The 27,529-nt window shown below is 48.6% G+C and overlaps 1 protein-coding gene across 1 annotated transcript in view; it reads left to right on the top strand.

Annotated features, from left to right (window-relative positions):
- Window positions 1-27,529, top strand: part of TSPAN14 (tetraspanin 14) — a 55,371-nt gene that overhangs the window by 17,911 nt on the left and 9,931 nt on the right. The window contains exons 2-4 of the mRNA XM_068981723.1: window positions 8,703-8,800; window positions 24,181-24,231; window positions 25,998-26,144. Coding sequence (XP_068837824.1) covers window positions 8,720-8,800; window positions 24,181-24,231; window positions 25,998-26,144 — 279 coding nt within the window. The 5' untranslated portion in view covers window positions 8,703-8,719. The remainder of the gene's footprint in view (window positions 1-8,702; window positions 8,801-24,180; window positions 24,232-25,997; window positions 26,145-27,529) is intronic.

Raw genomic sequence — 27,529 nt, 5'->3', positions numbered from 1 at the left:
TTCCTGGACTTCCACCTGGAAGCCTTCCCAGGTCGGGCAGTCAAGGGCCTGAGAGCCTCTGAACTCTGGGAACCTCCCTTCCCCAACACCTGTGTGGCAGGGCTTTTCACTCGGGGATGAGGGACGGTGAGGGGTGGGGGGTTGAGGGGCCCATCCTAACTCCTGGCTGAGTTTGTAGTGTTTTCCCACGGTGAACAGTCAAACTTCCAGACCCCTGCGGTAGTTGCTGCCACCATGTTCATTTTTGCACTGTTTGTGGCAGACCCTGAGTATGGAGAGTTGGCCCTAAGGCATATGGGTTAGAGTAGGACTTAGACACTTCTGACTCTGAGGGTGAGTCGGAACCAAGTGGGGAGCCTGTGGACTTGAGGCCCTCTTTCCCCTCTAAGAGTGATAGTGCCCCTAGGCTGAGGCATGATATGACACCCTTCCTGTGCGTGAGGTTCCCTTGGGCAGTGAGGCAGCCTACTGGGTTGCCTTTATGACCATCTCAGTTACCCATTTCCCTTGAAGGTTGCTTGTCTCTTCCTAGGCTTCTCCCCTTTCCCTGTTCCTTTGGCCTGTGAATGTTCCCCAGTTCACAGTGGGCCCTGAGGACCTGGAAAGTCGAAGGCCTATGGTGTGCAGTTTGGAGGTGCAGCAGGGCCCCCAACTCTGTTGGGAATATGGCTGCCCTTCCTGGGGATCAGCCTGTGGGCAGATACAAGTACTGGGAGCCTCCAAGGTCAGGTGGAAAGGTTGAATCTTGGTCAGTGGCCAAGTCTGGAGAATGAGGTAGGGAGGAGCCGGCAGAATAACTTGGTAGAGTTTTAGCCTGGGATATGGGTGGATAGTGTTGTCAGGTCAGCACAGTTCAACTGGGTTCCTTGCTTGGGGCTCTCACATGGCCCAGATCAAGGGGTTGGCAGGGCTATATTCATTTCTGGAGGATTTGGGGCAGAGTTTCGTTCCTTGCTGTTTGTTTTAGAACTGAGGCCCTGTTTCCTTGCTAACCGTCGGCCAGGGCTCCCCTGAACTGCTGGAACTTCTCTCTGCTCTTTGCAGGTAGCTCCCCTGCCTTAGATCCAGCAACAATGCATTGCATCCTTCTCATACTTGGAATATGACTACTTCTGCCCTCAGCTGGGAGAAAGCTCTGCTTTTAAGGGCTCATCTAATTACATTGGACCCACTCAGATAGTTTCCCTATTTTAAGTAAATTGATTATTCATCTTGATTACATCCACAAAATCTCATTTGTCCTTTTATATGGTTATAAATTATACTTCCTGTTTTTCCTTTTTTTTTTTTACTTTGCTCAGTGAAAAGATGGCAACTAAAATATTTTTGAAGTCTTCCCAGAGATCTGTGGATTTAATGAACACACCTAATTTTACTTTATCCTCAGTTCAGTTCAGTTCAGTTGCTCAGTCGTGTCCGACTCTTTGTGACCCCATGAATTGCAGCATGCAGGCCTCCCTGTCCATCATCAACTCCCAGAGTTCACTCAGACTCACATCCATCGAGTCAGTGATGCCATCCAGCCATCTCATCCTCTGTTGTCCTCTTTTCCTGCCCCCAATCCCTCCCAGCATCAGAGTCTTTTACAATGAGTCAGCTCTTCGCATGAGGTGGCCAAAGTACTGGCGTTTCAGCTTTAGCATCATTCCTTCCAAAGAAATCCCAGGGCTGATCTCCTTCAGAATGGACTGGTTGGATCTCCTTGCAGTCCAAGGGACTCTCAAGAGTCTTCTCCAACACCACAGTTCTAAAACCCCACAAAAGTTAAGATAAAGGGAATTTAAAAAAAGGAATCACTATAAGGACGTGGAAAGTGGCAAAGGAAGCAAAAGCAAGAAAAAATGTTCAAATCAGGAGTTAGATGGGTGAGTGACCCACTTGGAAATGTAGGAGTTGGTGTCACCATATTATTTTAGGGGGGCTTGGAGGGGAGGAGCATCAGAGGTGGCTGAATATAAGGACTGTTTGAAGGCAGTTCATGTGGTTAAACCCCTTTCTTGTCTCCATGGTGCCTGGTGACTGCCCTTTCCCTTTAAGTGAGACATTGGAGGTTCCTTCTGCTGAAGGGAAAACCAAGGGCCTGGGATATTCCAGTTGTTCTTAGCAGTTGATGTGAAGAACATCTCCATCCCCCAGCCTTCTATCCCACTTGGCTTCTAGAACTCTGACAGCCAGCCCCTTACCTTCCAAGCAGGAGATTAAGAGACCTCACTGAGGAACCTGACTGACCTAAGAGGAAAGAACTAAAGATGCCAACGACAGGGACTTTATAGCAGATGGGCCAGCCAGACTGCCCTGCACAGAAACCCACCTGCCCAAGGACTCAGTGCTTCTAGTCAACTCTTAGGCATTTACGTTTAGTCATGAGGATTACTAATGATTGCTAATACCTGAGGAAAGCACCTAACGTGAAAAGAAGCAAAACAAATGGAGCAGGGGGAGCAACTTGAAATAAGTATTCTACTTGGAGAATATTTTGGAAAAAATTAGACATTTTCTCAGAGAGATAAGAGCAGTACCTATGAAATAGGAATAGGATACTATAGAAAAGGAACATTTAGGAAACAAAAAAATTAAAATTTTAAAAGAATAAGGGCAGAGCAGAAATATCGAATCATTAGAATAATTATAAATTTGAAAGAGTTTTCTGGAAAATTAGACAAAAAAGATGAAGAAGAGATGGATAATAGAGCAGAAGAGGTAAGATGTTTAAAGAATCCGCTCAGGTTCCCATATCCATTAATAGGAATTGCAGAGAAAAATGCAAGTGGGAAAATCACCCAGAAAAAAATTTCCTAGAAGGTATAGGTTTCCATATCAGATGGACTCATCAAATGTTGAGCTAAGTGGATGAAGATAGGCCAGTATGCTGATCAGTTAGACCAGTACCTTGAAATGTCAGTGTGCTGGGAAGAAAAGGATGATCCTACAAGTTTACAGAGAGAAAGAAATAGGTTAAGTACAAAATCAGGAATCTGAGTGGTTTCAGACTTCCCAATACCCTGGAATGTAGAAGATGTTAGGGCACTGCCTTCAGTGTTCTCAGTAGAAATGACTCCCAACCTAGAATTCTATACGCAGCCAAACTTTTATTCACAAATAAAGGTAAAGATGTTTTCAGACATACATGGTCTGAAAAATTTTCCTCTTGCCCTGAAAATTTCTTCCACAAAGATGAGCAAAGACTGGCTCTTTTATAGGCTGTATCCCAAATGAGGCCAAGGGGGTTCTTCTGGGCACCAGTCCAGATTAAAGTAGCTCAGAAGGTTCCAGGAGAAATTTCTTCTGGAAGAAGAACTAGAACATCTGATGTGAGTGAACTTATTGAGAGGAGATTTGGACAACTGACATTGAATTTGGGGTTGAATATTAACAAATTCATAGAAAATTAAACAGAAAAAATGAGAATTGTTAAGTCTAGAGAACAAAAAGTTGTCTAGGAAAAGTAATCGTGGCTTACATGGCTCGCCGTGATGACTCACGTGGTCCTAATAATGTAGACTCTGAAAATTAGTGTCGCCGTGGGTATAATTAGAGTGGAGATATGGGAAAGGAGTGTGAGGGGAGTGGTTTGGGACAGGTGGCTGGTACAGGAGTAGGGTTACATTTTCCTCTTCAGGGCAGGAAGTGGTGAGGTGACACCTAACAATGAAAAACCAGGAAATAGCATGTACTGAATTTTCTAAGACATTTGGAATGTTAACATCAAGAGCACCTAGAAGTTAAGGGAGCCCCTGGAAAGGGACTGGGGCCTTGGGGCCTAGGGTCTGTTTTTTTTTTTTTTTTTTTCTGAACACAGCATTTACAGTCATTGATTCTTGCAGGGACATGTTCAGAAATAATTTTGAAAAAAATGATAATAGCACATCTGGAACATGAGGCCTGTGATAAGGCAAGTACTGTTTCACAGACCTCAGATGTGCATGGGAGTATGTGGGCACTGGATTGATTGTTCAGGGTGCTTCTTGTGTGTGCCAAGTTGCTTCAGCTGTGTTTGACTCTTTGCGACCCTGTGGACTGTAGCCCGACAGGCTCTTCTGTCCATGGGACTCTCCAGGCAAGAATACTGAGGAGCTTCTTACTGTGGGCCATCGTAAAAAATCTGACAGCCATTGTCAGTGGCTGCTCATTGCCAGCTCTCTTTGTACACTTCTGAATTGTCTAAGTATTTTACAGTTCAGCATGTGCTACCTTTTTAATTAAATAAAGCTGAGAGACAGAGGAGGAAACAATCTTACAAGTTAATGTAATCCCGGAGTAGATGAGCCCTGTTGACGGTGACTGCAGAGGTCATCACACTTGTGGGGCCAGCATCCTCCACCAACAGTGGCCTCAGTTTGCATTTTAGTACATAGGTGGTCGTGGTAAGCGCCACAGTAGAAGCCTTTTTAGGAAATCACTTGGGAGCCTACCAACCCACGAAGCCATTTTCATGCTTTTAGCTTCCATTTTGACCTTTAACCACATGCTTACAAATTGTTTCATAATTGCAAGCTAGGATATTTAGATTTTGAATGCTTAACTCATATTCTCGTTCTTCTTTTGGTTTCTTTCCTTGAGGCAAACTCTTGAGTCATGAGTTTATTGGATTAAGGGTAGGACTTCTTTTTTTTTGAATGTCTATAACTGTATTGCTTACCAAAGGGTAGTAACAGTTTATTCCACTCCCAGCAAGGTATGAGTGCAACAGCCTCACCATGGGATTGCCAGCAATAGTGGTGGTGATTTTGTGAAAATAAAAAGTGTAAAACAATATCTGTGAGTTGTCTTTAATTTCTTTTCCAGTGACTTTGAGTAGTTTTCCATCTAGAAATTGTTTTGTTCTTCAGTTTTAGTATAATGCCATATCCTTTGTCCACTGGTCTAAAATCAGTCTTCTGTTAAGTATGAATTTCTATGTGTTGGAGATAGTATTTAACCTTTGTCATAATCACTACAGCTGCAGATAATTTTTATCATTTGTTTCCTTTTTAATTTTAATGTTACTTTTCATTGTTATATGGGAATTTAAAAGCATATCTGTTTTATATTGATAGTTTTGTACTTCAATTAGCTTAAATGTGAAGGATACCCTGTTCTTGAGTGTGTGTGTGTGTGTTTACTATTTAGGTAGACTTTAGTGTATTATTCAATTCCTCTCAGGTGGCTAACCAGCTATCTTAACATTTAAATAATTCTGACTTTCCCCCTTGTTTTAAGAAGTTGATGTTTGGACACACACAATGCCTCCTACTTGCCACATGAATGCTTTATTCTGTGATAATAACTTTTGGAGTTGAGACAGTTTGAGGACTTGGAATTAAATAATTGTTTTCTCTACAGAAAACACAACATAGCTTTTGGAGCGTTTTCAGTTGTGGTGGTCGTTAGTAGCTGTGAAAATTTATCTTCTGTTAAGAAGCAGAATTTTTAGTCTGTGTATTTAAGGTATTTAGGGTAAATGCTTTTGGTATTGACTGAATTCGTTAGCTGGTAGAGAGCTGAGTTTTGCCTCCCTCCGATATGACTCTACTCGGGTTAACAACTATGGTGAGAAGTGAGGACCGTAGTCACTCTGGAGTCATTTTGGCTGACTTCTGGGTCGGGTCTGGTTCTAGTTACAGCACCACCATCCTCGTCACCTTTTGGGGTTCTTTGAAATGTGGGTAACACCTCAGGTTGGTGGGGGAGCACTCATCAGTCTTTCCTCCTTCCTTCAAGCTCTGAAGCTGCCAAGCCAGACCTCAGACACTCATTGCCTTCATTCCGCCCCAAACCCAAGGCTCTGTGTTGGAGGATGTGGCTTAGGCTGGGGTCCAAACAAATCTCACTGTTACCTCCTTCCACTTAAATCCAGAACTTGCCTATGTGGGGACCTGGATTTTCTGGTTGAAGCTCAGGACCTCCTTCTCTACCCACCCTGGTCTCAGGACAGAGCTGGCAGGTCAAGAGCAAGAGGCAGCTTTTCCTTGCTGCTCCTTTGATGGCGTGCGGCGCGGTGCGGGACCCCTCTCCCCACCTCCCGGTGAGTTGAGCGCCTTCTCTCCCCATGGGGAGGAGTAAACAAGGGGGTGAAGAAAGACTAAACTGCACTGTTTCCCTTCAACAGCTTCCTCTTCTGTGGGTTGGAATGGGGAAATAAGTGTCATTGAAACACCCTACCCCAAGACCTCATACGGTTATTTTGGTCCAATAGAACTGGTGCAATGTTCAAGCAAGTGTTCTGGGGGTGAGTGGCAGGCATATCTGAGGATGACGCATTATCTCGTGCATGGTTAGGGTGTTTCTTTCTGATCATTCCCTGGCATAGACCTGGCTAGTATAGTTCTGAGTGTTTAAGTCACCATGGAGTGAAGGCTTGGGGTTTATATCACAGATGTTGAGATTCTCTGTGTGTGGGTTTGAACCCTGACATTTATAAAGGCAGAGTTATTTCCTGGTTGAGTCTTTGTGGGGCGAGACCTTGGGAGCCCAGTGGAAGAGTGAGGAACAGGTGGTGAGAAAACCAGCCCCCTGCAGAGAACCCACACTCCAGAGCACTGGCTCCCTGCAGCCCTCCTGACAAGGAGCTCCCTGTGGCCGTTCCGTGTTCTCCCATGTACATGGCCGGAGCAGAAGGAGATCAGGGATCTCCACGCGGCGAGTCCCTGTGTCACCTCAGGGTCATCATTGTTCAGAGGCCCTGGGCTAGGGGGCAGGGATGAGGTCTGCCCTGCTGTGGAAGGCATACAGGCCAGTGTTAATTAGCTGGTGTCTTTGTGGAGCCAAGATCCAGGAGAAAGAAGGGAGCCTGGCTTTATTTACTGCTTCAGAGCTTTGAGCAGAGTTCTTTACTACGGTTAGGTTAAATGACTCCAAGGAGCACCCCTTAGGATTCCTGAACTTCAGGGTCTTGTGCCTGAGCAGCCCTCCCCAGTCTCCAGGGACCTTAGGGATCGGCCCCATTTTAGTTGAGGCCCTGGAGAGGCAGACGCTTGCTCAGGGTCAGGTCATGTGGCCGAAGGAAGGACTTTGTCCAGGAGTTCCTGTTCATCTCCTTGCAGCCATCCTGTGTGGCCCAGGCTGTGTTCAGGCCTTCGGTGTCCTCGTGTTCGGAATCTTCCCTTGTTACCGGGAGTTGTGTTCATGCGCATTCTGGGAAGGGAGTGTTGTAGAAATGCTGCTCTGCTGGTGGGACGGGGAGGTGGGGATGGGCTGCTGGGTCACTGCCCGCTCCCTGGATGGTTTCAGGCCAGGCAGGTTGGTACTCCCAGCTGGGCCTTGACCATACTCCTGTCCCTCTGGGAGGGAGGGGGCCAGCGGGCAGTGGTGTCCGGTCTCTGCCTGTTGGTTGGTTCTGCTCTGGGAAGGATGGTGGAGCAGTCAGAGTACCCACTTCCAGAGGGATGTGGTTTCATGTGCCTGCCTGGCAGCACTTTCTCAGAACATTACAGACCAGGGGTCAGGTCGCCAAGGCTGCCTCGGCAGGAAGGGATTCTGTGGTGGCTGCTCCGCGGCAAGGCTGCTCTCTTACTGGCAGCTGTGGGTGGGTTGTCTCCCCACTGCCAGAGTCGCCTTGTTTGTTTTTGCCCTAGGCCTTGGGTTGCCTCTTGTTCCTCTCCTCACCCTGGGAAGTAGGGTGAGTTCTGGGGCCAGGGGTGGGCATTTCCAGTGAGCCTCAGTCCCACCCTGAGGGTCAGCTTGAGGCACCTCCCCCACCCTTCAGCCACTGTTGGGCAGCAGACAGAGGAGGAGTTAAGGGTCCACCTGGGTCGCCATCATGTTTCAAAAATGAACACAGTGAAGGTGGACCAGGCCCTCGGACTGCACTCCTTTTGAGGGCACCCTCCTTTGTAGGCTTTGGACACAGATAAAGGAGACAGGCCCACCCTTCACCCTGTGCAGTTTGGTGTTCTATAATCTAAGCTTTACTGTAGCCCAAGGAGGCCAAAGCAGTGGTCCTAGAGGGTGGGAGGTTAGGCAGGGAAAGGGGGAGTGGGGTGAAAACCGGCTGCTGTGAGTTCACGGGATCTCTCCACCCAGGCCAGGGCACTCTGCCTTCCTTACCTCTTGGGCTGCACTTGAGAGGTTGTCTCAGAAAATATTAGATGAACAAGTGTGACTTCTGCTGACTGGCCACTGTTAGGTCATGCCCAAACCTGCTCTTTCATCTCTTCTTCCCAAACTCGACTCTCACTAGTCGAGCCCTCATTTCTTCGTTTGGTTCCCTCAACTCTTGGTTGCTTGGCCGCAAGCAGTGGGTGGGAAGAATGTGGATTGCGGGGACCACTGTCTCCACCCCCATGTTGCCTTGGTTTGAGTCCTTAACGCTATGGTTTTTGTCTTGCTGTTGGGCAGGTCACATGAGCATTCTGAACTCTTGTTTCCCTGTTGTGAAGTGGGGGAATAAATACCCAATGAAGAGGTGATGACCTAAATGTTTGGGAAGGTTCCCAGCAGAAGTCTACAGGACACTTTTTAGAAATTGCTATTCTCCATTCTTTCAAAAATTTTCCTCCTATTTTGGCTGTTTATGGAAAGTTGACTTTGCTGATTTTTGTCTAACCTATAGCTGGCATTAGTATTAAACCTCTGTCTGGACTACTGAAAGAACATGGAACAATTTGGGAATTTCGGGAGTCTGATTCTGTATCTTGCCTTTGCTCCTTCCTTGGGGAGCAGATTTTGGAGAAATGGTTTGGAAAACTGAGCCTGCCGTCTCATCACTCTTCCTTTCTCCATAGATCCTGCTTCTCAGAAGATGCACTATTATAGATATTCTAACGCCGAGGTCAGCTGCTGGTACAAATACCTCCTCTTCAGCTACAACATCGTCTTCTGGGTGAGTGGCTGAGAGCGGCCGTGTTCTCTGTCCTTAGTTAGGAAACCATGCTTCTTCACGTACTTTGGGTTTACCTGGCCCCCATGAGGTGGCAGTCATGGCCCTACCCTCATGAAGCCAGTAACAAGTAAATTATAAAATAGACCATCAAGTGCTGTGATGGGGAAGGCCAAGGTGATTAAAGACCAGTTTAAGGTGCCCTTCTTCAGCCTAGGGGGTTCAGGAAGGCTTGGGGCTCTGACCCAGTTTCCCTCCACCCACACTCCAGGAATGCCCCAGTGAGACATCAGCTGTGAGGTCCTTTGTGCACATTGGACTGTGGGCCAGGCCCTGTCCTGGTTTCTAGGAGATAAGGGTGAACAAGGGTAGTAAAGCCTTGCCCTTGTAATGCTGGTGTTCAGCTGGAAGAGGTATTAGCTTAAGAGCCTCAGAGCAGGGAAGGAGAAACCACTTGGGCAGGGTGCTTGGGAAGGACGTTCAAAAGAAAGGCTTGTGGGCAGAGACCTGAATACTAATCAATACACAGCCATGTGGGGTCTTGGGAAGAAAGCGCTGGTTAGGGAGAGCAGCATGTGCAAAGGTCCTGAGGCAGGAATGAGCTTGGTATGTGCAAGAAACAAAAGGAATTCCATGTGGCTGGATCTGAGTGAGTACAGGGCATAGGGGACACAGGTTAGGACATGGGCACAAAGAAGCCAGGTCATGTGGGACTCAGTGGTTCCCAGTAAGTAGCTGGAATTACTTTCTGCTCCTTTTAATAACACTTGGTATGTTATAAGTTGGATGGTGTCATCTGATTTTGGAAAGATTCTGAAGAGTGAAGGGATGAGTGGTGGTCCCAAGTTCTGAGATGAAATTTGGGGCAGAAGAGTTAGAATGATCTCTTAGCCAGACACATGGAGTTGTCTGTTTCCTCGAAATGCAAGTCTTGGTCACCATCAGAGGAAAGGGTGACCAGATTATTGAAGGAGAGTGTATTGACTGAGGAGAGGAGGAGTCTGTATGTGGAGGTGGGGATGCTAGAGGTGGGATTAAGGAGGAGAGTCCACTCCAAAGTGGGCTGTGAGTGAGTGGCCTGAGGTCAAAGGAAGACCAGGAGATTTTTGTGTCATGGAAGTCTCAAGAGGAAGCCCTTCACATAGAGAGGAGTAGGGTGGGAACAGAATACTGACATTGGCTTTGACAAGGTGGAGGTTGTGACCTTGACCAGAACTGCTTGGGGGTGGAAACCCACCTCGAGCTGGTCCAGGAGCTAATGGGACATGAGAGAGTGGAGACCAGTGACTCATGACAGTTCTTTCAAGGACTCTTGCCTTAATGACAAGCAGAGAAATTGGGTACTAGCTGGAGATGGTCAAGGGGTTAAGAGAGATATCAGAGCATGTTGGTGGGATTGGTTCAGAGAGAGGCAGACATGGATTCTGTGCAGGGGAACAAGAGCACTTGACCACACATAGAGAGTTTTTAAAACCGCCCTGTAATATAAGCAGCGTTTCTGGTGTCTGGGTCTGCAGCTAGTGTCTGAGGGGACCAGATAGAGGAGGAGGCACAGGGTGAGTGGTCATGATGCCACAGTTGCCTCTGCTGAGGATGTTGACATTTCCTATTTGGACTGGAATACTTGACAATAAGGCAGACTTGCCACACTTCTCAGCCTTTCACCCTTGTTTTTCCAGCATCATCTCCTGATGATTTATACCAAATTTGTGGAGGTGGGGTGGGGGGGTGTGGGTTTCTGTCCTGGAGAAATAGGGTGGGATTCAGTGGCTTGGCTGTTTACCCCAGGACTTTTCTGGTCCCAGACAACCTTTCATTAGCAACCACCTCATTGCCCCTGTAGTAGAGCAGTGCTGAACATTTGAGGTGGTTCCTGTGGACCCCTCCTAATGGGAAGACTGTGGCTGCCCCTCCCTGAGATGTGTGACGTCCAGACCTGCATTGCTACCTGTCTGGAGGGGAGCCTTCTGGCCCCACCTGGAGTCCCCACCTGCCAGCCAGATGCACAGTTCAGGGCCACCTGGTTTAGACTGGCGGTTTGACCTTTTTGGCCTTGTCCACCCAGCTGTTGTACCCTTCAGCCAGCTGGCCGGCTGTGCTTATTGGCCTTACACCTCAACCTCTGACTCTCATCCTGATTTTTGCATCTGGAGTGAAACTCTCCTGCGGCCGCTGTGGCTGAGGGCCTGGGAATCTCCATTTCTTCACAGCTTCTTCAGAACAGATTCTTTGCTTTTGGGAATTTTTACTAACCTACCCCGTATAATACATTGGCAGCAGCAAATTCAAATTGTAGAGTTCATGAATCCAGAATTGTAGCAGGTCTGTTTGGTTATTGAAGGAGGCTCCAGTGTTATCAGAGTTTTGCAGAATTGGCAATGTGTGTGGTTGAGAGCTAATCATTTTTTAGTTGGTGTCCACTGGGGCAGAATGGGATGGAACAAAAAGGAACAGTCAGGGAAACAAGGACTGAGAGCGTGGTTGGGAAAATGAGAGGGGGAGGCCGCCTGGCCCCTCCCTGCTGAGTTTTAGGCAAAGATTTGCTGTCTTCTGTGCAGGGGCTGGAAACGTGGAGTGAGGTCTGAGAACTGGGGTGTAGAGCCCTTCGATAAGTACATGGCACAGCCGGGGCTCCTGGGTGCCAGTCTGGACTCCCACCTGAGCTAATTTCTTTATGAATTGCTCTCACCTGCCTGCTGCCTGCTTCACAAGGTTGCTGAAAATGTGTAATATGGTATGCTTTCTCAGAGGAGTTTTCTTTTTTAAGTGGAGAAAATACAGAAATAAAACAATATAATGAAACATCCCCCAACCCCATCCCACCACCACCACCATGCTCCCATCAACTGGCTTCAAAAGTTACCTATTCAGCTGATCTTGTTTAATTTATATCTTCTTCCACCTTGGATTATTTTGCTGGATCGTTTTGCAGAGAGTTTTTGTTTGATTTTGATGAATTGACAGTGAGCAGTGGAGCAGGATGACAGCCTTAATGGTGGACCTGGGCTCAGTAGGCAGGTTTGAATATGAAGAAGCAACTTGTTGATTCTTTGACCAGTTCTAGGTGCTGGAACAAGCAGAGGTTTTATTTAGCAGGTTGCCCCATCCAGAATTATTTTCACAGTAACATTCTTTATAGCAAATACCTGTGGTGCTGTTCTTTAAGCTGTCTCTTTCCAACTTCAGGACCAAGATTTTCCCATGGGACATTTAATACTTACTGGAGGCAAGAAACATGGATGCCCCAGTATTTGTGTCTGTTCTGAACTGCATGTTTTACTAGGTGAGCATGGAGCTGGGCTTCATGGGGTTTTCATCACAGGGATGTCAGGGAAATGCTGCCAACACAGCATTTTGAGGACACTAACGTTTTTTACCCTTCTTTGGCTTTTTAAAATTATAATCATTCCTTGGTTGTGTTAGACCTGTTTCTGGGGTGGAATCTCACTTTGACATAGGGAAATGCAAATCAAAACCACAATGAGATACCACTTCTCACCCCTTAGAATGCGTATTATTAAAAACAAGAACATAATAAATGTTGGCGAGCATGCAGAGTGATTGGAATCCCTATGCACCATTGGTGAGAATGGTGCAGCTGCTGTGGAAAAAAAGTATGATGGTTCCTCCAGAAGTGAAAAAAATTACCATATGATGCAGCCATTCTCCTTCTGGGCTTATATCAAGAAGAACTGAAAGCAGGATTTTGAAGAGGTATTTGCGCACCCTTGTTTATAGCAGCATTGTTCACAATAGCTGAGAGGTGGAGCCACCCTGGTGTCTACTGAAGGATGAATGGATAAACAAAAGGTAGTCTATACATGCCATGGAATATTTGGTTCAGTTCAGTTCAGTCGCTCAGTCGTGTCTGACTCTTTGCGACCCCATGGACTGCAGCACGCCAGGCCTCCCTGTCCATTGCCAGCTCCTGGAGTCCATTGAATTGGCGATGCCATCCAACACCGTCTCATCCATGGACTATTACTCAGCCTTAAAAAATAAGGGAGATTCCTACATGTACTCCCACATGGGTGAGCATTGAGGACATTATGCTGAGTGAAATGAGCCAGACACAAAAGGACAAGCGCTCTATGATTCCACTTATATGAGGTACGCAGAGTAGTCAGAGACAGGAAGTAGAATGGTGGAAACTAGGGACTGGGGGAAGGGGAAGTGGGAAGTTACTGTTGAACAGGGTCAGTTTTACAAGATGGAAAGATACCTGTGGATGGAGGTGATGGTTTGACAATTCTGTGAATGTACTTAATGCCCCTGAGTAGTCTTATTTAAAAATGGTTAAGATGGTTAGTTTTACATTATGTGTTGCTGCTGCTGCTGCTAAGTCGCTTCAGTCATGTCCGACTCTGTGCGACCCCATAGACGGCAGCCCACCAGGCTCCCCCGTCCATGGGATTTTCCAGGCAGGGGCACTGGAGTGGGGTGCCATTGCCTATATTATGTGTACTTTACTACAATTAAGTTTCCTTTTTAAAAAATTATTTATTTATTTTTGTCTCTGCTGGGTCTTCATTGCTGCACCGGCTCTTCTTTAGTTGCAGCAGGCGGGGGCTACTCTCAGTTGTGATGTGCAGACCCCTCACTGCGGTGGCTTCTCCTGTTGAGGAGCACAGTCTCTGGGGCTTCAGGAGTTGCAGCATGTGGGCTCAGTGGTTGCTGCTCGCAGGCGCTAGAGCACGGGCTCAATATCTGTGGCACACGGGCTTAGTTGCCCTGTGGCATGTGGGATCCACCCGGAACAGAGATCGAACCCGTGTCTCCTGCATTGGCAAGCAGGTTCTTTACCACTGAGCCACCAGGGAAGCCTCACTATGATTAAAATTCTTGAAATATCTCACTTTGACGTGCAGAGGAAGGGAAGCTGAGAGAGGCATGCAGCCTTTGTCTTTGTTCATTCTCACCCCCACCTGATTCTGGAGAGAATTTGGGCTTGCCTGGTTTTACTGAGTGTATCCTCAATGAGGGATGATTCCGATGATGCTGGCAACTCCAGGATTGCTTACCACCACAAACACTGAGTTTAATCTGCAGAGGTTCTGATGAAGCCCTTGCCAGGATCTATTTCAGAGATGGATTAAAAGTGTAGAACCGAGGGCCTTTTGTAGGCACAGACGATCAGCCTGTGTTTCACAGAGAGCCCCAGCCCTGGGACTTCTCAGGGACATGAGCCACAGCTTCCTTGCTTGTAAAATGCAGGAATTCGCTTCTGAGCCTCAAGTGCAGCCTGTTTCTGGGTAAGAAACATGGACATTTGTGTTCTGTGACCAGCATGGCTTGAGGCCCCTTCCTTCAAAGTAACAGATGCCTCCCATGAGTAGGGTAAGCATGTAATTTGTGGTCCAAGTCAGGAAACTTTAAAGAATGAAAGAGAGGTTATTAAGAATTTTGCCGGAACAACAGACGTAGAGTATTTCGCTTTCACTGCTGAGAAGTAGTACCTTTTCCCCTTCCAGTTTTATATACTGAACTTTTGTATTTGCTTGGAAATTCTAGAGAACTACACAAGGCCCCCCAGCTTTACTGTGTTCCCTCCTACAGGCTCCCTTCTCCTGTCTGCGCTCACTCACAGTTTCACTTGGTGAAAGTATCCTCCTCATTTTGCAGTCTGCGTTTTCGTATCAGCATCACTTAGGATAGAGCATTCCAGATTGCCAAGTAGACTTCCTGACCATGTCTTTGAAAATTCCATATTGGACTTTTAGGTTGTTTTTCTACTATCCTGGATAAGGACGCTGTGATTAGCTTTTGTAACACAGATTCTTGCCTTTGGGGAACGGACGAGAAATTATTTGCTGGGATAGGTTCCCAGGAGTGAGATTAAATAGGTCAGAAGGTGTGTCCATTGTTTTGACTGGCCTGACACATTTATATAATCATATTCACCAGAAAGGCTGCCCCGGTTCATAGGAAATAGATTCCCTTATTGTTTGGCGCACACGGGTATGTGTTTGTGTGTGTATTTTTCCATATTTGGCTTGCCAAGACAGAGGGCAAGGATTGCTTAATTATAGGCTCCACTTGAACTGGGAGTGGCTGATCGTTGCAGGCCCTCAGCTCCTGATCTCACTGGTTCAGGCGCATCTGAGGCTGGGACCCCCAGGAGGAATTTGCGAGGATGGGCAGTATGTGTACTGTGATTATTGCCTGGGACATGTGATTATTACACACTCACAGGGTGGTGTCAAGGCTGAGTAACTGATGGTGTGTGTAACTCTGCTTCTGGCAAATAGTCAGCATGGCCCAGTCTGACGGGGTGATCTGTCATCTGTGGGGGAGTAGCTTACTCCCACCTTGTTTATACCTTTCCCCTCCCAGAAATGTGTTTTTTAAAAAATCACGTCTATGGAGGTGTAAATTAAATAGAATACATATACCCATTTCGGATGTTCAGCTCACTAAGTTGGCAGCTATACACTCTGTATAATCACCATCACCACAATAAAGATATCAAAGATTTCCATCTGTCCTGAAACTTGTGCTTTTCTGTAGTCTTTCTCTCCCCACCCCCTCCTCCAGCAACCATTGATCTGCCTTCTGTCATTATAAATTAAATTTCACTCTCAGATCTGGCTTCCTTTAATTTAGAGGATGTTTCTCTGGGTTTGTTTTTTTTTTTTCTTTTCTGTTTTTAATTTCATGAATTTCTTTAAAAAGTTTTAAAATGTTTTTATATTTAAAAATGGTGGTAAAACCTATGTAACAGAACTTAGCATTGTAACCGTTTCTAAGTGCCCAGTTCAGTAGCATTAAGTGTGTTCATGTTGCTCTTCACCCATCATCACCATCCATGTCCAGCCTGTTGCGTGGATTTCTGCTTTTTATTATTTTCTCTCTTCTATGTGTTTTGGGATCATGCTGTTCTTTTTCTGTCTTCTTGAGGTGGAAGATTAGGTCATTGATTTTAGATCTTTCTTTTTTCCTATAGCGTAAGTACCTCATTTTATTGTGTTTCCCAGACACAGCAGTTTTAACAAATTGAAGGTCTTCTGGCAACCCTGAGCCGAGCAAGTCTATCAGCACCATTTCCCCCAGTAGCAACGGCTCAGTTCATGTCTCTCACATTTTGGTAATCTTTGGAATATTTCAGACTTTTTCATTATTGTATTTGTTATGGGGATGTGTGATTAATTACTATTGTAAAAGAGATTATGAGTTGCTGAAGGCTCAGATGATGGTTAGCATGTTTTAGCAGTAAAGTATTTTTACATTAAGATATGGACATTTTTTCCTTAGTCATAATGCTGTTGCATACTTATTAGACTGCAGTATAGTATAAAGATAGTCTTATATGCACTGGGAAACCAAACAGTTTAGTGTGACTTGTCTTGTATTGGTGGTCTGGAGGCAAACCCAAATGTGTCCAGGGTATGCCTGTGTTTGATGATGCTCCATGCTTGTTTGTATCCCACATGTCTTGAGATGTTTTCATTTCATTTGGTTAAATAAATATCTTGTATATTGTTTATATAAGTATCTTTTCTTTCTCTCCCTGGCTTCCTGCGGAGTTTCTCTTTTTTTACTGGGTTCCAGCAATTTTATCATGATGTGTGCCGGTGTGTTTTCTTGTGTTCTGTTTGCAGTCCATTGTGCATTTTGGATTTGTGGGTTTATATTTTTCATCAAATTTGGGATGACTTCAATTATTATTTCTTTAAATATATACCCCATCCCCGCCTTGAATTCCTTGTTGTCCCACAGGTCACTGAGATGCTGCTCAGTTTTTTTTTTTTTTTCTTTTTACCCACTCCATCATTTAATTTAGATGGTTCCTATTGCTTTCTCTTTGAGTTCACACATCTTCTGTAGTGTCTAACTGGCAGCTAAGCCCATTTAGTGAATTTTTCATTTCTAATGTTGGTTTTTCTGTTTCTAATAGTTTCATTTGAATCTTTTATATATTTTCTATTTCTCTCTTTGCTTATTTTCCTGTAAATCTCTGAGTATATTTACAGTATCTGTTTTAAAGTCTTTGCTGATTCCATCTTCTCTCTCATTCCTGTCTTTTTTCCAGTTACTGATTTTTTTTTCCTTTTTATAGGTCATGCTTATCTGGTAACTTTTGTTTGGATGCTAGACACAGCTTTTCTGCCCCGATATTCTTCCTGTCTTGGTCAGCTTGGGCTGCCATTACCACATGCCATTGCTTTTGTTGCCTAAACAATCGAAATGTATTTTCTCCCATTTCTGGAGGCTGGAAGTTTGAAATCAGGGTGCCAGCATGGTCAGGTTCCGGTGTGGGCTGTCTTCCTGGCTTTCACGTGGCTGCCTTTCTGCTGTGTTCTCACATGGCAGAGAGAGAGAGAAAAAAAAAAAACACAAGCTCTGGTCTCTCTTCCTCTAATCATGGAGGCTCCACCCTCATGACCTCATGTAACCGCACTTAACCTCCTCGTCTCCAAATACCATCACACTGGGGCTGCGGCTTCAAGATGTGAATTTTGGAGTGACATAACTTTCAATCCATATCAAGTCTTTTGAATTGGCATCTTGTGTCTGAGATTCATTCTTGCTGTGGTACATAACTATAGATTGTTGATTCTCATTGTTGTGGGATATTCCATTGTGGAAACATATTATTTGAATTACTTGTAGTTTTATGCTATTAAGACCTGTTGAAGTAATATGGAAATATACCAGGGTTGGAGACCCAAATTATAGGATGTCCTGGGGTTCACGTGGCTGAACTGAAGGAAACCCTGTCTAGGTTCAGATGGTTTCAGTATGATAGTTGAGTGCAGGACGTGGCTGACTATGGCTTGCACGCCAAACCTGGCTCTCTGTCCGTTTTAGCACATACAACATTTTTTGGAATAAGCCCTGCCCATTTTCCTGCTAAAACAACAGAATTGAGTAACTGAAACAGCGACCTTCTACCCGGCAAAACTGAAAATACTTACTATTTGGCTTATGGAACTGCCGACCCTCAGCTTAGTATCTTGTTAATCATCCAACTGTGCCAGCAATGGCAGGGACTGGGGCGGGGGTGAGGCGGGTTTGGGGGTTCCTTCTCGCTATCGCCTGGGGCCGCTGCCTGTAACCATCCTCCGCCTTCCTTTCTTTCAAAGGCTGACCAGAGTCAGATCCCTGGGCCGGGCATTCTGTGCATGGGCTCCCTGTTATCTGGGAGCACAGAGTGTCTGTGGAAGCTGCCCCAGACCCCTGTGGGGTGTCCTTCCCCATCCTGGCGGGGCCCCTCGCAGGGGTTCACAGGCTCTGTGGGAAGGGCACACATGCTTCTGGTTTTTCAGAACCGCCCTTCCTGCAGGAGGAAAGGCTGGTGTGTGATAACTGTGTGACCCAGGGCAAGGCACTGACCCGCCCCGTCCCGTTTCCCTCTGAGATGAGGAAGCTGGGCTCCAGCATCCCTTCCGGCCCCCAGAACTTCCAAACTCCCACCCATAAGTGGCTAGCTTTAAGCTTTTTTTTTTTTGAAAGAAGCAGTCCGTTTATGCTCTCTTTATGCTCCAGAGTGGATGCAGTCTGGAAGGGCAAGGCCCCCTCATCTTGACCTCAGCACACTGGCTGTCAGGACCAGGTTGGGTCTAGGATCTGTGCCATCTCTGGCATCCTTTCACGTGACCACAGGCATCTCTGGTGTTCCCTGGACTTGCCAGGCCAGGATTTCCGGTTCTGGAGAGTGAGTGCCAGGACCATTGGGTTCACCTGGCATGATTTATGGGGGCGGAGCTTAGGCAGCAGGAGAAACAGAGGTCTTTGGAGATCACTGGCCTCCACTTAAGTCGAAGAGAGCTATGGTTTTCTTAAAGCCACAAGGTAAGTTAGGAACAGAGCTGAACGGTTTTATTATAGCTTTTTCTACTCCCTGCCCTGTTTTCTTTCCATCATCCTTTCCCCATTTCACTTGAAAAGTGCCTCCAGGAGGCCCCTATTTCCTTAAACTCTACTCTGTCTCCAGAAGCCCAGTGAAGCAGATGCTTCTGACCTTGTATCAGGACAAACTGTGTCATTGGAGGGTGAGGCACAGTGTCTTCAATCCAGCAAATGCTGATAAGGTCTTGAAGGCCCCCCAGGACTCTGCTCTGCCTCCAGACAGGGCTTGCTCAGTGCCCGAGGGTAAGCATATCATTCGGGATGACTCCTCTGACCCTCCTTTGACCCAGGAGGGGTCACCTTCACATTGCAAAGGAAAACGGGTTCAGAGAAATTTCTGGACTCACAGAAGTCCTCTCACAAGGAACTTGTGGGGTGGAGCTGAAATCAGGACCCACTGACCCATGCTGTTTGTTCAGCGCTGCCCAGGACTCCTTTGGGTTTCAGTGCTTCCTCCTGATTCTTTTCGGAGGCGCCCTCAGGTGGCCCAGGGGTGCCTGCCTCAGCTAATGGAATCTATAAGAGTCAGGGGCTGGCAGGCCAACAGCCTGAAAACAACACGACTGCTGGTGGTTTGTCTTGATCTCGTGGAGGAAAGGCACTGGGGCCTGCAGTAATTGCCTGAGCACTTTCACACTGAAATGAAATCTTGCAAGAGACCAGGGCCACTAAACTGTCGGTGATGAGGGGCTGCTTTTAACCTGCTTGGTGTTGGAATCCTCCTCCAGTCCCTCAGAACCTAGCCAGGTGTCTACATGTCCATCGTGTCCGGAACCTGCTGGCTAAAGGCTTGCCCACCTTGCGAGTTGACTCCATGTGGGCTTCCAGAACAAAGCAGGGCTGGACCAGCCCAGAATGCCCTGGAGGAAACCTCTCACCTTCTTACACAGGGGGCCTTTGCCTCAGGTCACTCCTGAATCTTCACAGTGACCCCCACAGGGGTCCTGACTGGACACAGAGTGGTCCTCCATTGGCTTTACTGTGGCACAGCCTCAAAGCCCCGTCTGCAGCCTCCCATGCCACTGGGCACTTGTGACTGCCCCTTGCGGTGGAGGGCGTATGCTGGTGCCCACTATTCGCGGCTGCCCTGTGCAGTGAGATAACGTGATGTCAAGACAGTCAGAGACAGGCAGGTTTGTTTCTTGACTTCTGCACCAGCTCGCTGTGTGAGTTTAGGCAATAACCAAATCATCCTACATCTGAACTTTCCCATTCGAAAAACAGGGGTAACAGTACCAGTGTTACGGGGGGTGGAGGGCCTCTTTAAGTGTATTGTGTTTAACGTAGCACCAGTTACCCAGGAGAGGGTGGTGCTGCTTGCCCTGGTGACCACCACGGTGTGCGAACCTGATGGTCCAAGGCTGGCCTCTTTGCGCTTGGCGGGAGCTGGACTCCGTTCTTTGAGAAGGAATTTAATCAGGTCATAGATGAGCAACAAAGCAGGTTACTCCGAGGCTGGAGGCATTCCCAGATGGTTGGCAGCCAAGAGGGCATCCCAACTACACAGACCATCTGTCCCGGGGCGGAGATGGCGGGGAGGGGGGTGTGGCCAGGGAAGGGGCTCCACAGGGAGCCATGCCAAGCTGGCCAGAGTCCTGGCTCATTCAAGAGTTTGCTGTGTGAGCTCCCAGACAGGTCACTTCCCCTGTCTGGCCCTCCTTCAGTCTTCTTGTCTCTGAAACAACTGTTGGTCCTTGAAGTTCCTGCCTGGGGCCAGTGTTCACTGGATGCATGATCTGGCATGTGACACCCTTCCAACCCCCCACCTCAGTTCCTGTCTTTCTGCTGCAAGTTAACTTTAGTTCTTCCTTTGAAAGAGAATGGAAAAAAACCATGAGCTCTTATTCTTGGAGCCCCATTGTGTTGGGAGAAGGAGAACGGGGCTGTGGTGGCACGGAGCTGGTGTCTCAAGCTGACTGTGTTCAGCGAGAGGGCTGCAGGAGCCAGACCTCCCTCACCATCCCGTGTGGTACCTGGTGTTGGGTGGGCTGTCCTGCAAAGTGGTCAGGCAACCCTAAACAAAATAGAAAACCTCTCTGCCCTCAGAGGGCGTAAGTAGGGGAGGAGACGCAGTAGACAGGTCACGTGGTCTGGGATGAGTACCATAAAGAAGATCCAGCAGGGAAGGAGGTCAGGACTGATGCGTGGGAGACAGTCTGTGCAGGATGGCAAAGGGAGGTGTGTTTGAGGAGGTGAAATTTGGAGAGAGCTGAATGGAGTGAGGGAGGAAGCCAGGAAGGGATGCGGAGGAGGAACATTCTACGATAAGGGATCGAGTCAAAGTTCTGAGGCAGGGGTGAGGCAGATGAGTTCAAGAAACAGTCACAGTGGTGGGGAGGGATGTCTGGGTTTCAGCAGAGATGGCCGTGATCCGGGATGGGGCTGGGGCCAGGGAGCTGGGTTGAAGATAATGTTGGATATGTGGGCTACAGCCTGGCTACCCAGGCCCTTGTGAGCCACAGCAAGGAGTTTGAATTTTATTCTAAGTGTAAAAGGAAGTCATTGGAGCATTCTGAGGAGGAGGGTGATCTGATATATATTATTAAAGTGTTGTTCTAGTTGCTCAGGACCTGTGGGGAGACAGTTGCGAGGTCCCTGCAGGGGTGATGGCTTGGACAGGTGGGAGCAGAGAGGGTTCTTTACGTATTTTGAAGGTGGGACTAATAGCAGGTCCTGGTAGGCTGAATGTGGAGTTGGAGGGCCAGAGCGGTCAAGCCTGAGGTCGAGGTTTTCTGTCTTAAGAGTAGCTGGTCAGTGGTGCCATTTAGTGAGAACGGGGGAGTTGGGAGACCACAGCTCCCTCTGGGGGCGTGTGAAGACTGAAATGTTGCTGGTCGTATTTAGAGGACAGGTCAGGAGACATTGGTGTGTTTGACTCGGGGTCAGCTATGGCTGGAGGTTGGGGTTTGTGCGTCAGCTGTGTGAGTTATGAGATCATCCAGAGGGTTAGGGGAGGGCAGCGGTCAAGACCGAGCAGTGAGGCTCTCCAGCATTTAGAGGGCTCTGAAAGAGGAGGGTAAGCCCTCAAAAGAGACTGAGGCGGAGTGACGGGGAGGAGCGGAAGACAACCATGTGTGCACCCTTCCTGTCCCCAGAGCTGAGTGCCTCAGTGGAGGAGGGAAGGACCACTGTGGTGGATGAGGGTGGATAAGCTAAGGCAAAGGACTCGACCTCCCAGCTTGGAAAGAGGGAAGTGAGTCATCAGAGACTGCAAGGAATGGTGGGGAGGGATGTCTATAGGATTCAGCAGAGAGCATCTAGTCACCTTCCAGCTTGCTTACCACACAGTGTCAGACACTCAGGAATGGAAGGTCATGCACCCCATCAAGGAAAATGACGTCCTTTATCAGCTGGCTAATCCAATGGGAGGACTGAAAAGTGGGGGATCGGTGTGATGTGGTAGAAAGAACCTCATGTCGGCTCCTTGGCCCCCGAGTTCCAGCAGCAGAGGGACCTTCTGCCGCGTGGTGCAGGCTGTCTCCAGTGCTTGAGGTGGTGCCTAGCATTTGCTCAGTGTCCACTGAATGCATGAGTAAAGAAATGAATGAACTAACCTGAGCCTTAGGATCTGGGTCTTCTCCCTCACTGCTTACTGAATTGTTACTGACCTGAACTTGGGTTCACTCACCCAACTTGCAGCAAAGCCAGTTAATTGACACAGGGTTGTGGTGAAGGGAAGTACAAGGTTCATTGCAGAATGCCCAGCAAGAAGAATGGGCAACTCGTGCTCAAAAGACCCCAACTCCCTGAAGGCTTTCAGACAAGTGTTTGTAAAGGCAGATGTTGGTAGTGAGGGCCACAGGGTATGTGGTTAGCTTGTGGACTTTCTTCTGACTGGTTAGTGTTGAGGTAACAGGTAATGTTTCAGGAATCTGAATCCTCAGCCTTCCAGTTCCAACCAGTCTGGGGTCTACACTTCTTGTCGTCAGTGTGTAATCGCCCTCCTCCACAGGGTGGGGGTCTTATTCTGCAGAACAACTTAAAGATAGTGGCAGATTGTTATCTAAATCCCTTCCGGAGGAATCAGGAGTCCTGTGACTCCTGCGTCATTATTCTAATCGTTAACTGCTTGAGTCTGCTCTTTGGAACAGGTAGGAGGAGGGGAGGCCAACAAGAAGCAGAGGGCGTGGAGGGGCTTGGACCCTGCAAGGTCCCTCAGGGTTCTGCTCGGTTTCAGTCTCCCCTTTTCTTTGATATTCCTTAATCTCAAGGAGAACAGGGGTGGGACAAGAAAGGGAATGAAGTTGTGGGTAGAGCGATTAATCATCAACTTGTCAGGGAACTTGCTTTCAGGGGGACTTGGGTTCAGAGTTCTCATCCTGGCCCTCTCAGCCCCTGTGGTACTTAGTCGAGTTGGGGGGCGGGCGGGGGCGGGTGGATCAGGTCACTTGGCAGGACTTTTTCACTTGAAGTCCACAGACTGCGGTGGGAACAGCAACGAGGAGTCTGTGAACCCTCTGAAATTCCCTCCAAAATGTGGGGCCTCTGAAAGTGGCCTGTGATCCAGAGGAGGTTGGGAACTCCCGGGCTTTCTCCGAAGGCCTTTCCTCCAAGTCCAGCCTCCTAGGGCTTGCAGTGGGCAGGAGGGTCCTGAAGCTGGAGAACACACTTGGGAAACTTGCAGTCACAGAGAACCTTGCCCTGTTGTTTATTACCAGGTCCTGATAAATGGCAGCAAAATGCCAGCAGAATATAAGGCAGTTAAGCAGAACAACAGGAGGCTGCTTAATTTCTGAGGCCACGAAGTGTTTGCTCTGGAAAAACCCTTCCTGGTGTAGGAAGCTGTGGGGTGTATATGGAGGGTCTCTTTTTGTCATGGGACAGGTGGAGCGCTTTGGCACCAGCGGGCTCCTGTGGATGAGAGGTCAGGGTTGGGGGACACGGTTCTGGGGTTAGCACATGGCTCAGTGCAGGCCTCTTAATTCAGTAACATAACCCAGCGTTTCCTGAGCACAGGTGTGTCCCACCACGTGGAGTGTAAGTACGGTACGGGAGGAAGCTCAGCCTGGCAGCTGCTTTTCTGTGCTTGGAGTATGTCTCCAGGGCTGGAGACCCAAGAAGGATGGCAGTCCTGTGCAGAGCCTTACCTGCACTGCGAGCCCTTGAAGGCATCACAAGGGATGATGTCCTCTTACGCCCCAAACAGGGCACTGCAGTGAGTAGGGACTTGGGGAACAGGAGAGAAGCAGGCTGTGGCTCAGTGTCTCTGACCCCAGAGTCTCTCCTGGTCAGAGACTGTTCCAAGATCTTTGTCTCTGCTCTCCCAAGCATGAGGCCAGCCGGGGTCGAAGGACTTTGTCCCAGCAGTCAGGGAAGACAGGTGTGAGTTACCTGAAGAGCCTCACTGTCCAACCGTTCTGCTGGAATCCCTGTCATCTGCAGGGACAAAGGGGCTGCCTTACCCTGCCCAGCGTGGACATGAGCCAGGAACCCCCTCTGACACTAGCAGTCTGATCCCTCCTCTGAGAAGCATGTTCGTGGAGCTGGTTTCTGACTTAACTTTCTCTCTCTCTCTTTCCCCTACCCCTGCTCAGTTGGCTGGAGTTGTCTTCCTCGGAGTTGGACTATGGGCGTGGAGCGAGAAGGTAGGTGTGACCGTCACTGGAACCCCGAGCAGTAGTCCACCAGGTTCATTCAGCTTTAATTGTCCCTTCCTCCAAACTCCTCCCCAAAGAGCCCCTCCTGTGCAGGGCAATGATTTGTGGTCATTAACCTTTACAGAGCCAGTTCTTGGAAGTTACTTAACTTGTGATGAAAACTCCTGGGGTCCTGTGGCTAGCCTGGCTTCCCTGTGGCAGGGTCGCTGCTAGAGGCCAAGGCTGGGCCAGTTGGGATTTTGAGCCCCATGAGCATGGAGAGCCCTCTCTTCTGTTTCCAGAAGCCCCGAGTCATCCCGGGGCGTGTCCACAGCTCTGTCCAGGGCAGGCCTGCGGCTACCTTCTGGAATGGACTGTGTCTCTGGAGCCAGCAGGTCCCTGAACACAGCTGTGGTAATTCCTGAAGCTCTCATTCTTGCCCGTGGACAGGACCCCTGAGTCAGGGAGTTAGGCTCTGGGTTGTGCCCCCTGGGGTGCCCTGTGGTGCAGGGGCACATCTTTAGCACCCATGAGCCTCGTTGCCCAGCCTATGGAGGACAGGGGAGGAGAGGAAAGCAGGCTCTTACTGTCCAGAAGGACAAGGGGCATTTGGAGCTCCAAGGAGGGGACTAGACCGGATGTGAGCAGAATGGACCTTTGGTGCACCGTTTGCACTGTGAGTCGGTGGGTACTGGGGAGGTGGAGAGACCAGGCAGGAAACGGTGAGAGCTAAAGCTTTCTCTTAAGCCTAAGGCCCAGGGCCCTCTGTTCCTGCAGTGGGGCCTCTCTTTACTTTCAGAAGAAGGAGGCAGGAGCGCTTAGGTCTGTGGGCTTTGCTGACATGGCCTTGGGAACTGGGTAAGGTCCACCTTTAGGTTTGGGCCCCTTTAAGTGCTTGCAGTGCAATGTCCCTTTGCCCTAGTGACCGAGAAGCTGGTGCAAACCGTGCCTCATAGCGCCACCGTGTGACCAGAACGGAACAGCAGCATCTCAGCCAGTCGGGCCCAGAGCCTAGGCCTGGCTGCCCTGGCTGCCCGGGTCCCGCTGGGTGTCTGGCCTGGCTGCTCTTCACTGCTTCCTCCGTTGATCCTGTAGAGCTGCTTGCTCCGTCTGTTCCGGTTCCCATTAGCCAGACGTGGCTGATTATATCTAAATTAACTGAAGTGAAATACAAATTAAAATTCACTTCTTCAGTTCCGCTAGGCCTCATTTAAAGTGCTCAGTAGTCGTACGTGTGGCCGGTGGCTGCCGTTTTGAACAGCGCGGATATATACAGGACATCTGCATCAGCACGAAAAGTCAGTGGGCAGTGCTGTCTTCACCTGTCCTTGGTGCATGTGCTGTTCACAAGCCTGTTCGTATTGAAGCCGTTTTCATCTCAAGATAATGGCGATCTCCATGAATTGAATGCAGAGTCAGCCGCCAGATGACCAGAGGCCAGGGCCTTTGGGTGCCTTGACCACAGGGTGCCCCAGGGCCCCTTTTCACCCCATCAATATCCTACAGGCTACAAAAGAAGCATGGGGTCTGCCTGTGAGGAACTGACAGCCAAGATGGAGTCTGGGAGCAGGAGGGCCACTGGGAGCTGAGGGAGGCAAAGATCTGCTGGGCCTCTGAGAGGGCCGCTGGGCAGGGGCCATGCGCTGGCCTGGCAGTTAACGAGAAGACAGCCCTGGAAGGCAGCTCCCTGTCCTCATTTTGTTGCACCTCAGTCCCCGCAGGGCACCCTCGACTCTTCAAGGCTGATGTCACCCTGCTTTCTCTGCCTCTTTCAGGGGGTGCTATCCGACCTCACCAAAGTGACCCGGATGCATGGAGTTGACCCGGTGGTGCTGGTGCTGATGGTGGGCGTGGTGATGTTCACCCTGGGCTTCGCGGGCTGCGTGGGGGCCCTGCGGGAGAACATCTGCCTGCTCAACTTTGTGAGTGGCCCGGACGGGGGTAGAGGGAAGCATGGTGGGGAGGCAGGGGTGCGGGCTCTGTAGGACAGGCTTAGCCCTTGCCTGCTGGAGTGGGTGGGGCGAGGTAGCCACTCTTAGAAGCCTGCCCCAGGATGCGGCAGTGAGGGGAGGAGGCAGCCCTCTGTACCCTGCTGCCCACTGAAAAAGGAAAGGTTTCAGGAGACAATCAGATGAAGTAGGCCCTCAGCGGGGGAGAAGTTGAGCCCCTCTGGTTTTCAGCTCCTAGTAGGCAGAGTCACCTGCCCCTCCCTCACCTTTTATCTCCCCCCTGCAGTTCCAGTTGTTTGTTTGCTAATCACCTTTGCCCTTCCTGGCTAAGATCAGAAGATGTCAATATTAGGAAATCTTTTGCCTCCTCCAGGGGGTATGAATGTGTTGGATGTACAGTGCAGAATCCTTGATTTCCCGGCAGAACTTTGAGTTACTAAGAGTTAGTTTTATATTTAGATACACATTTATTTTGAAATGCATTCAGCTAAAATTAAATAGCACCTGGTGGGGGAAACACATAATCATGTTTTGCAATATATTATTTGTTGAATTTATTAGATCAAGACTTTTTTCTGGGCTTAATTTAAAAAGCAAAACACATGTGTTTTTTTTCCCCCTCCTGCTTTTCGTTTTTGTTTGGTTATCTTGCTTCTCTGTGAATGGAGATTACATTCTGGGGGGCCTTGCGTGTATGTATGTTTGTATGTGTGTGTGTGTGTCTTATTTTGAGGTACTGCTGGCTGTGGCATAGATGCTTAGTGTGCAGTGTGGCCAGTGCTAGTGGCTGTGATAACATGAGCTCTGCAGGCTGGAACCCCGCCTTGACGGAGGGGTGTGGACCTGTCGCTGCAGTGGCCTTGACAGAACTCCACCCCAAGGGAGCCGGTGCCCTGCAGTTTAACTCAGTTGACTATCGTATGCACACAGAGTAGGCACTGATAACATTAGCAACTCCAGAGCTGTCAAGAGCCCTGCCAGGGAACTCAGAGGTTCTGCGTCTCAGGCATGTGACCTGAGTAAACCTGTTTCCTTATCCCTAAAGTAGGAGTGACAGGTTTCTAGCAAGTGACAGGTTTCTAGCTGTAGGTGCGAGGAGAGAGGTCAGATAGGGTGTCTGGGGCACAGTCTGTACGCTAAAGGAGCTGACAGCCTGGTGGGCCAGGATAGCCATTCATTCCTGTGGGGAGGTTTCCTTGTTGGAGGGGGTGCTCCTTCATAGGAGATGGCTGGCCCATTGTCTTGGAGCTTGCTTGTCCTTTTGCTCATCTGACTTACCAGTAGTGCAGCGATGTGAGCAGGGATGAGGTGCCCAGGGTACCCAGCCCATCACGTGCGATTCCCCAGCTCCGGCGTGG

This window comes from Capricornis sumatraensis, chromosome 10, assembly GCF_032405125.1.
Source record: "Capricornis sumatraensis isolate serow.1 chromosome 10, serow.2, whole genome shotgun sequence".
Classification (NCBI taxonomy): Eukaryota; Metazoa; Chordata; class Mammalia; order Artiodactyla; family Bovidae; genus Capricornis; species Capricornis sumatraensis.
This window is presented reverse-complemented; position numbering and strand designations above follow the sequence as displayed.